This window comes from Phaethon lepturus, unplaced genomic scaffold (genome assembly GCF_000687285.1).
Source record: "Phaethon lepturus isolate BGI_N335 unplaced genomic scaffold, ASM68728v1 scaffold44676, whole genome shotgun sequence".
In the NCBI taxonomy this organism is placed as follows: domain Eukaryota; kingdom Metazoa; phylum Chordata; class Aves; order Phaethontiformes; family Phaethontidae; genus Phaethon; species Phaethon lepturus.
The window spans coordinates 22,019-33,178 of record NW_010547753.1 but is presented as its reverse complement, the minus strand read 5'-3'; the positions used below and the strand labels follow the sequence as shown (position 1 = coordinate 33,178).

General features: G+C 38.0%; 1 protein-coding gene across 1 annotated transcript in view; it reads left to right on the top strand.

Annotated features, from left to right (window-relative positions):
* Positions 1-4,862: 4,862 nt before the first annotated feature.
* The window catches only part of LOC104622845 (zinc finger CCCH domain-containing protein 6-like), a gene marked incomplete at its 5' end in the record, with an annotated part of 17,029 nt that continues 10,731 nt past the window's right edge, over positions 4,863-11,160 (top strand). Inside the window, 4 exon segments of the mRNA XM_010289743.1 lie at positions 4,863-5,043; positions 6,397-6,522; positions 7,557-7,812; positions 9,716-9,837. Coding sequence (XP_010288045.1) covers positions 4,863-5,043; positions 6,397-6,522; positions 7,557-7,812; positions 9,716-9,837 — 685 coding nt within the window.

Below are 11,160 nucleotides of genomic sequence, written 5' to 3'. Positions count from 1 at the left end.
ACCATGTGGCAACTTGGTTTAATCATTCAAGTCATCCAGGACTCTTTATGAAAGAGTTCCAGTAGGTCAGGCAGCGGTCGCCAAACACCTCTAAGCCACTTAAACTGGGTATGTAATGAAGACGCTTTTGTTTCTTTTCCAAAAGGACTTTAAATGCCCTAGGAAGGGAGGGGCTTGGTAACGCTAGCCGAGATCACTGATTAGAAGTGAGGAACCTCTTCTGCTATTTTCTGTGCCAGAAGTTTATACTGCAGGTCTGCTTTGTAATAGGTCAGGGATTAATTTCTGTTAATCTGAAGATGCATCAGGTTTAGTTCAGCCTTTGCAAATACAAGTATAGAATCCAAGAAAATAACACATGGCAGAAGGTAAAAATTGCCAGTGTTTGTTCCTTCAGTGCAGAGGCTGTCTTTTTGACTGCCGAGGTATGTGTTGTGTAGGCATCGTAAAGTGTTCCCCCCACAGCTTGTTGGTATTATTTCAGCGAAGGTTGTTTTTGTGGTGTATTGTTTTGTGGCATAGGGTAGTTGAAAGAGAAGTGAATTTTGAAAAATACAACAAAATTATACTTCCTTGCTTTTCTAGATCGAGAAGATTTTGGGTTTTGAGTGTCAGGCATTTCCAGCAATAATAGAAGCGTACTAAGATACTGTGTAAGCCTAGAATATTCTGTAAGCAAGAAGCTGTACTTTGCAAAACAGAAGTTCATATTGTCTCTTATTAGATCAGTGTTGTGATTTGTTTGCTGTAGATACCTGCCAAAGGGAAAGCAACCCAAGACTCGGACCCATTTCTTAGAAAATCATCTGCTAGCTATGTTTTTTTTTCCAGACCACATCTGTTTGTTGACTTTTATTACTCATGGTGGAAAGGAGGTAGTCTTGATTTGCATGACTGAAAGCCCTTCCCAAAGCTGCTTCCTATAGCCCAGTCTGTGGAATATATTTAGGAAGTGAACTTCTAAAAGGGGTAGGTTCTACACTCACTTTCTAGCTTACAGCTCCAGTTTGGATTTTAAATGGGGGGAAAAAAAGCCTATAAAACAGAAGGTAATTTCTGCCCTATCACTTCCTTTAAACATTCTTTGAAGAATAATTAAAGTATTTCAAAGAAATAATACATTTTTGACCATTATCTTTTCAAATTTTCAAATCCTGTTTATCCAGTTGTTCGTGGTTTTTTTTTTTGTGGTGTTTTTTGTTTTTTTTTTTTTTTTTTTTACATTCTTGAAGTTCGATGCTTGGAAAATTCTAGGACGTTGTGGAAAGAATTTAGGCATTTGAGGATTAGAGGACCTTTGTAATCTTACCTTTGAAATGCAATCCAAAGGATAGTATTACTGAGATTCTGCACAACTGTTTTACCTAGAAAGTTAATTCGAGTCCTGGATGCATCCCAGAAGTATAAATATACCAATTCCCAAAGGAACTGGTAGCTGGTAACTACCTTATTTCGCAAAGATCATTTTCAGTAAGCATTTTACTTAAGAGAATATTTTAATTGAGTAGATATCCTTGAGAGAGTGAGTTTAGCTCAAATCATGAAAGATTGTTTTTTCAAATAGCTGCAGGTGTTCCATAAATATTTGTGTTCCAGTTTCATTAGGCACACTTTATGAATCAAGTACCTCCTGGAAAGATGTGACAAATGCTTTCTTGGGATATTATGCGATGTACTTCAGAGTTTGTCAGGGAATGCTGGAGATAATGGACTCTGTGGTGTTTGAAGACAGGATTTATTTTATGCGTGGGGTACATATTCTGAAGATTCTTTATTTCTTCTTAAGTATGGGAGTATCTTGGTGTTACGTTCTCCTTTGCGAGGCGGCGTAAGGATTGTGTGTGAGCAGATCTCCATGAGCACCTTCTAAAAATCACGTAAAAAGAGGTTCTGAAGCTGCCTCTCTACTTCATGTTTGGTGCCCACTTGGTAGTGGGTATACCTTTATTATTATTAATTTCCATTACTTGTTCAAAAGCTAACTTTGACTTCATAGCTTCCTGTTGTTTTATATTTGCCTTAAAAAATAATGTCCTTTTCAAAATGTGTCCAAGTAAATGTTTAAGGCCATAAGCAAAACCAGTGACAATTGCATTTGCATTGTAGCTAAACTTAAGACATGGGAGTTGAGCAGTTTTTCTTACCTGCTTTCTGAGTTCCCTTTTGTTTTCTTAGCACCCACAGTTGTATTTGGTGTGTTGGAGGGAGCAGCCATGTAACGGGCTTGTTTTCTGTGAGATCATCTGTCCCTTTTGGTGGCTGCTGCCATCTGCTTCAACAACTGCCTGTGGCAGTAAGTCCTGAAAGTCCACTGCCTGCCGTGAACTTTCTTTTACTGCCCATCAATATAAGTGATGGTCTTTAAATGACACTTTCCATAGCAGAATCTTTTATTCAGATTAAATCTGTCTTTTTATGCCCACTTTTTTAATATTTTGACATTTGAAAGCTTCTTATAAACTTTCCTTCTTACCATTCCTGTTACTTCATGCTAACTAGCAAAACAAAACTAACTTCAATACCGGTCTAGAAGATAGTTTTCTCCCATATTCCAGGAGTTTTTTCTCAATCGCTATGCAGGCTAGCAGCCCTTTGTGCATTGCTTAGGAATGCTCTTCGAGTCCCCTTCTCGATCATGTAATACAGCAAAGCATCTTCATCAGGCTTGGATGTATATATCTTGTCTTTACGTGGTTGCAGTGGGCTGCCATGAGATGATGGGAAAGTGTTGCTGTAGGTATGCTGTAGGATCCCACCAAGAGTTGAGAATTAAAAATGAAGAGGTGGTACCCTGAAATGGATGGATTTCCTTAGTTTTTCTCCAGAGCCTTTATGCCAGTTGATAAGCCAAATGTGGGTTTTTTTCCTTCAATTTTTTGTCTGGTTAGTGATCTATAGTCATATCTTGGTGGGTTTTTTTGGTTGGTTTGTTGTTTGGGTGTGTTTTTTTTCCTCTCCCCCTCTTTTTTGCATTGTGGTTGTTAAGAGTATTTAGTTCTAAGTAGTTCCAGGACATAGGCGGTGACAATACAGCAGTCATGTCTTCTCCCCTTTTCTTCTCCCTGGCATATCCATTTACTCCTCTTAGAAAAAGTCAGAGCTTTGGCTTGCTTCTAACTTCTTAACCACTGTTTTTTTACTGTGGAGACTCAAGGTCTTTTGCTTCCTGCTGAGTTCTTCCCCCTTCCTACTATTTGCAGTCCCTTGAAGTAGACAGAGTTGACCATCAGGTTAGCTAATACATCATGAATACAGGACTGAGGGGGACAAATTGTAAGGCAATTTAATGTAGCCTAATTACTACTTCTGTCCTAACGCCTTCTACTGCCCCCAGCACTAATTTGATCTTGGTTTAGTTTGGGGTTTTTTTTAATAGCTTTCTAGTCTATACAGGCTTCTCCCTTGCTTGCCCCCACCATCTGCTGAATCTGGTAGATTCACAGAGTGAGGGTTTCAGACACTGTAGGACTGATGGCATTTTGAAGTAATCTCCATGTAAAAATTCAGGACTGAGTTTCTGTAAGGTTCCACGATGCCTGCAAAGGCTGAATTCCTGAAGCAGTGGCAGTAATTTAGAAATAATTATATAGACTGAATTACAAACTTTTGAAAGCAGCAAATTCTTCCACAACCAAACCCCAGCAAATACAAAATAGTTGAGATTGCTTCAGCAGTATGTCTGAAATAAGGATGAGAAATAAGTTAGCTGGTGTTTTGTCAAAATGTTTCTTTCGTGTCAAAATGTTTTCAGGGTTGTTACTGTTTGGGTCATAAATAAAGTCTTATGTAATCATAGAAACTTTTTTTCCCTACTGATGGAGATAAGCACAAGCCTTTCTGTTATTTAGTGTACGAGCACTTGAAGTGTTATATTTTGTGTTAGGTTTTTTTTTTTTAAATTAACCTTTGGTGTTATTCCAGTTTGAAGGCTTCTGAGACAGTCACATTCATATGAAGAAGTTATGTTCACATGCATATTTTTTTCCATTTACAGTATTGATTGATGTATGAAACAACTCCCTACAAATGTGTTACAGGTTTTAAAAAGAAAAAAACCTACCCTGGGTAGCTTAGATGTCTGTTTTCTGTCAGTTTTTAGATTCTGGCAAATGAAATTTATGTATTAAGTACTCCTTTCTTGTCAACTACTACTACTAATTTCTTTTGAAGAACGCACTTAACCACTAAATGAATTCTCCTTTTTTGAATTGCTCATGACTTTGACCGTTACACCCTAGATACTACAGACCCATCTTTAGTTCCAGGAGCTGGTGTGTTGGAGGAAATGTGTTTGTATTACTATGTAGTTTTTCCTGCAGTGCCCAACTGCTTGTTTTTGTTATTGCTACTTTTTAACTATACGGTTTTCAGAGACTTTTAATTGCCTTTGATTTTGACCACATCTGTTCTTCAAATACAGCGCCATAAAGGCATGTAATAGCATTGTAGTAGAAGTATTTCTAGAAATGGTTGAACTACCTCTTCAGTTTGAAATGTTTAAGGGCAACAGAGTGCTTTATATTGAAGCAGGTTTCTTTATCTAGGTGGGAGAAAACTATGTAAGAAGAGAAGACCTTTGTTCTGAGAAGTAAAAAAAATACATAGTTTTTAAACTTTCTACTTTTCAGTACAATTCAAGGCCATTTAATGGCTCGCATTCCATTTTTTCTTTAACTATAAAATAAAATTCCAAAATCCTAGTAGTTCTTGGGGTGTTACGTGTATTAAAAAGTGTATGTACGTGTATAAAAATGTAACTGGTGGAAAGAAATACTGCATGTGTTTGTTTTTACTGAGCTGTTGGACAGATGAGATGGATAACAACATGTAATTTTATTGTATTGATGTTCTTCCCCCTACAGAGAAGACGGAGAGCTAGAAGATGGTGAAATAGATGATGCAGCATATGAAGATGTGAAAGAACATGGTACAAAAGGTGATGATAAGCAGAAAAATGAAAAAGGACATAGAAAATCACGGAAGAAACGCAAAAAAGAAAAAGAAAAGAAAAAATCAAAAAGGAGAAGACGGGATAAGCATAAGGTTAGGAAATGCAAATCAAAATATTGGAGGTGCTTATTTGAATTCCAGGTTTCCAGCTTTAGAGAAGCATCCAGGGAATTGGAGAAGAAATCTAAAATGGTTTTATTACTGTTTAGGCAATCTTCAGTCTCTGAGGGAAAGTTTCGTGATTCCTAGGAATTCCAATGCGCTTCAATATTAATGAATTTGTTTAAATAGACTTTCGACACATGGAAGTGCATATTCACACATTTCAGTGACAGTTTATGTGGGGTAAGACAATAAATCATTAAATAATCCAGCCGTAGCACATTTCAAATGATAGTTTGGAAACTTGCATGTTAGCTTTACCTAAATGCATTTTCCAAAACTTGGTTTTCTTCTGTTTATGTTTTAAAGAAGTACAAAATCAGACTGTGGGTATAACTATGTTATTTGTGATACACATCTTCATTGGATGCTTTCTTCTAATAGCAGTTTACAAAATACTGACATTTATGAGCATTTTACTGTTCACCATTGTCAATGGTTGTGGTAGTTCTGACATGAAAGGCCGAAGTGTTAAATAAACCACTTCTTAAATTGTCTAAATCTTAAGCAGCCGCGTAAGTTAAGCACTGTCCACTGACAACAGTGATGGTAGCTGAACCATAGTGAGTGTAAGTTTTTTAGGATGAGGCAAAATGTAAATTGATGAATTTCACTTTTTGTGCTAATTATCATATTTATGGAAAGAAAAGATTTCATGCTACTTAAGTGAATTTTTCAGTAAAGTTCATTAAGATAATGTATCTGATATATATTTTAATTGACTTAAATTCTGTGAATCTCTTGCGTTTATTTTAACCTAGAAAATTAAACCTGATGGTCCTTTTCTAAAAATCACAGAAAAGTAGTATTCTCCTGTGGTTTCCCCTCTAAGTTTTCTGCAAAACAATAAATAAAACACTTGTAATGCAGTAACTCTGAGTTTTGTCCCAGCAGAAAATGACAGGATGCTAATAATTTCTATGGCCATATGCAAGTTTCTAGCCATCTCCCAGATTTGTTAGCCTTCCAGCAGCATCCCTGCTTTGTTGCAAAGAAGCAGGGCTCAAAGGGATCCGTAGGAAGCTGATACAACCCAGAGAAACCACATAGCCCTCAATGTTTACATTCAGAAGCCTCATCGGATCAGATCTCTTTCTCTGATAAAAAGAGTGGGTCACCAAAGAGTGTGCTTTCTTTAGCTTCTCTCAGAAGCAGAGGTTTGTGAGAATTAAGAAAATATTTTCATATCTTGGGCTAATTCTTCCTTTAAGTACATATACAACAGACCAGTTACACAGAGAATTACATAACAGCGTTTGAGCATGCTATTTTCTTTTCTTCCAGCATAACTCTCCTTCCAGTGATGACAGTTCAGACTACAGCCATGATTCTGATATTGAGCGTACAGAAAGACCACATAAAAAGAGTAGCAGCTCGTCGTACAGAGATTATGATTCTTCATTCAGTCAGGTAGTATTTTTTTTTTAAACTGATGTCTCATGGCTTTATTTAGTTGTAATCTAAAAAATGCAAATGTAAATGATGCAGTTATTGGAGGCTGCCTTGATCACAGTACCCATTCTCTCAGATTTCAGGAAACACATCTAGTTCTCATGTCCTTGGGTAGAATTCCAAATGTAAGGCATTATCTGTGCCATGAAAGTAGGTGGTGTAAACAAACCTGATACTATTTGTTCCTCCATCAGGCAACAATTAGGATATCTTTATTAATGCCTGCATTGGATTTAGACTGTACTAAGAGGAAACAGCTCTTGAAAAGCCACCTTCAAATATCTAGAGTTGATCCTGCTTTCTGCTAGATCAATTTGTCCTGGCTTTTCTCAGTCTGTGCAGCTCGATAGCCCTCCCGAGACCACTGGGTGAAACAGAATGCTGTTCTCTAAAGCTGAGATAGAGCAGCTAGAGGCTTGATGAAACTCTGGTACTTCAGAGGAGTGGAGACTTTTCCTTTTAGCCTGAAACCATTCCAGAAACCTCTAAGCCAGACTATTTTATTAATAAACTGAAGATCCTGCCTTGCAGAAAGTGGAGAAGGGACAGTGCTGGCTTAGGAGTGGCTGTAAGCAGTATTTCATCCTGACTGAGAGAAACAGAACAGATTGCATCATCTGTGTCCAGGATCGTCCAGATACGGCGATCATGAAGGGAAAAAAAAATTATTTTAATCGTAGTTTGTCTAAGCAGCACTTAAAACTGTATACGTTAAAATGCTTTGTCAACCCTACTGAAAAGATTTCTGGAGTATAGGTGCTGATGCTGTTCTTTTTTATCTTTTTTCCCAATTTGATGCGTTCAGAATCAAAAGTAGTAATTTTTACTGAATAACTGATTTTCATTGTGTGTTATTGATGCATGTTTGTGCAAATCTGGTAGACAGCATGACAACAAAACAGCGTAAAAATGATTGGTTTTGTGGAGGAGTTTGGAGAGGTGCTTTCTGAAATACTGAGTTGCTTCTAAACAATGCAATCCCTTTCATACAGCATGGACACGTATCAGCAAATTACATGAGTTCACAGAAAATGCAACATAAAAAAAATGTAAAAAGTAAGGAGTATGATGACTATAGTCATTACAGTGATGAAAACTTTGGTAATTACAATGAGGAAGAAAAGGACGAAGATTTTGCTGATCAGCTTAAACAATACAGGCAAGCTAAAGAGACCTCCAGTACTGATTTAGGACCTCCATTCCCAAAAGAACCAGTGAAAAAACAGGGGATGAAAGGGATCCAGAAAGGTAAGATAATTTGAATTGTTAACTGTAGTAATGGATGGTGGCAGCAGTTGTGTCATGCATGGTTTCAGGATGTTTGTCTTGAGAGCTAAATGAAGAAATCCAGCAGTGGTGGCTTTCCTGTGAGCTTACAATCTCCCATTAGTAAGTGATACTGCCGTTCATCGTGAAGGAATAATATCATATGGCTGCCCTGATGCATATATTGAAGAAAAAGATCAAGTGTTTGGTAATATGTATGCAGTAAATAAAAAACCCTATCAAAAAGCCAAGATCTTCGTCGTGTAACTGCTTGAGTAAGAAATCATAGGGCATAGAAAGTAATTTTCTGGTGTAGCTTATGAAAGTCTGAAATGGGGAGGAATGTAAATAATGTCAATTCCAAAATCTAAATTAGGTCCCCAAAAAATAGTACCTAGAAATTTTGATAGGTGCCTGAATACTTTCATTAGTATGCACCAGAAGTATGCTAGTATCCTTTTATTTTTCTTTCCACAACTTTTCTTGCATTCAAAGCTGGTCTGGTACAAACACAGATGAAGTAGTATTCCTCTTAAGCAACATATTCCTGTAAGAGTTGTGCTGCCCTTATTTCATGCCTTACTTGTATAAGCTGAGTTACGGAAGCATTCTTGTCTGCACCTTGCATTTGGTGTCTGGTCATTTCCTTACCATTGTAGTGCAATTCATTGAGCCAGCTTACATCGCTGGCCTCCATTATTATGAAGGGACTTCTGGCTGCGCGGTCGTCTTGTATTACTGCATATGGCCGTGGGGTGTGGAAGGTTATATATGTTGATATACAAGGCAATGGAGATACTGTATATCGTTGACAGAGATAGCCTGATCTACCATCTAGAAATGCTTAACTTGTTCTCATCTCTTTTCCTATGAGATCAAGTTATTTCAGAAACTGTCAATTCGGTTTGCAAATTTTTCTCCCTTTAATCATGGCTAAAAGTTTGTTTCCCAGGCAGAATGTGAGCAGGGTTTTGTATGACGATATGAATACCTCAGTAGTTCTCGGGAAGATACTGTGTGTTATACAAAGGTAGTAAGCTGTCTTTCATTTACTACAGTGAAGATTTACTGTATTCTGATTTGGTTCACAATAAAATAAATTGGCAAAAGATTAGCAGAATCTTTTTAGCTGTGACAAAAATGGCTTTTCATGTGCTGCTTGGCAATACTGCTTCAAAATCTCTGTCTGCAAGTCATCTGAGATGAAGTCAAGGCGTTTTCATTGGGATCAGCCTTGCTGTTGTAGAGTGGCTGCCACCTGAAGTGGGTGTGATGTCTGCAGGACTTTCTGACTGGTTTTCTTTGGTTTTAAATTGATGAGAAGGCAGATACTCTGTCTTGGTGGTTTTAGTTGAGACCATGACTCCTGGCATGCTGCTGGCTGGGTAATTACTGTCTTGAGGCTTCCAAACAGTTACCATTAAACATTTTTATATTAAAAGCTGTTCTGTCATACTTCTTAGGTTATGATCTCAGCTTTCCTGCATGTTGTGACAATGAAATGCACACACACCTGCGTGCCAGTTGTACTTGTTAGTTCTGTGTTCAGAAGGTGACCAAACGGCACCAAATATTTCAAATATTTGGGCAGGTTAGAAATAACATGTTTGCACTTCTAATTTTGAGATGCTGTTTTAAACAAGATTAGTTTTATATTCAGTTTGTCAGTCTGCTATTGATTTGAAGAGCTTTTCAAAGAGCAGGCAGTTGCACAGAATTACAATTGGCTGGTGTAGTTGTACTCGCCAACTTGTGATGCAAGATAGTATTTAGGAATTCAGACTGCAAAAAGGTAGATACTTTGTTAGATTTGTCTGTGTTCGATGTCACTAGATAACCGTGTTACTTTCTGAGGTCATTTAAAGAGGTCATTGCTGTTTTTCAGGTATTTCTCAAAGAGGTAATAATTACAATGTTGGGCGAGGGCGTGGAATGCAAAAGAAATTGAAGCGTAAAGATCGTGGAAGGGGAAGAGGGGGCAATAAAGGATCTGATGGCTTTCATGAGGTACGTGGAATTAAAGTTGAATTCCTAATGTAGCTGTTTCAAATTACTGGATGCTTTGCTTTAAGAGAAGAGTATTTAAAAATACATCTCTAAAATTTTATCTAGAAAATTACTAGAATTTTCGAATGCTTGATGTACAAAGTGTAATTGATAACTTCAGCTAATACATAAGTTTCTTGTTTTTCTTGGAAATATGAAAAACTAGCAGAAAGTGGTTTACGACCTTTGGTTTTGAATGGTGCATGAACTTCAATGTTAGCTGTATCTGAAATAAGATGTTTTGCTACTACCAGTGCACTTCAGATTTTTCAACAAAGAAAATGGACAGCTTTTTCCAGTTTCTATCTGAATTGAGAAGAATTCTCCTTCTCTTTCTATAGCTGTGACTGTGGAAATGGAAATAGAAATACACGTGACCTTGGTTTTCACGTAGTAATCTTTGCACAGGAATTAAAGAAAGCATAGAGTTCAGTATTCGCGTGATATTTGTAAATCTCTCACCCCAATCTTCATTTAAATGAAAAACAATACAAAATTGATCATTAATGGATCAAATCCATCCATGGCTGAAAAACATTATTTAAGACAAATCATATTGAAGTCTATATACTGCAACTAAAATGTCTGTGGTTCTTCTCCCTCCTGAACTCAAGAACGCACATGGCCGACTTCTTGCTAATGTGGCTGTGTGCCATTCAGCCACGTTAGTTTTTCCCCGTGTTCTGCTGGCTTAACTCTCTGGGGCTCCTGGGTGGTCCCCATCAGATTTTCCTTTGCCTGCCCTGCATGTGGTAGGGAAAAGGGCAGCTGTTTGATCTGTTAGGACGATGCCTCGTTTAGAGGACTCCTCCTTCCTGTTGCTGTAGAGCATGCCTTGTCCTCCAGCGCCGTCTCCCAAGACGTGGGGAAGGGTGGAGGCGAGGAGGCAGCTGCAGGCAAGTCCCAGCAGGCAGAAAACAAAAAGCTGGGCTCCTGGCTACAGCAAAATAATGAATTCTGTGACGCAGATGCGGAGCTGCGCAGTGTGGTGGGGTAACCGCTGAGACTTCTGAGCTGCACAGCGATGTCCCTGGGATTCTCAGGGACATGGTGGGAGCATTTCAACCTTCCTCGGGCTGTTGTTTCAAGTGTTTTACAGTGTGGGATGGTTGCTGGTTTGCAGTGCTCCCAGAGACACTTAGGAGCATCGTGTTCATGTGATATTTGCATTAACCTTGAAGAGGATCGAGTATTAGATTAAAACCTGCTTTGTCTGAAGCAGCTAAGATTTCTCTGGATTTAATGTGTTCAGAGTAGAAAATGGATCTTGACTGATCCAGGAGT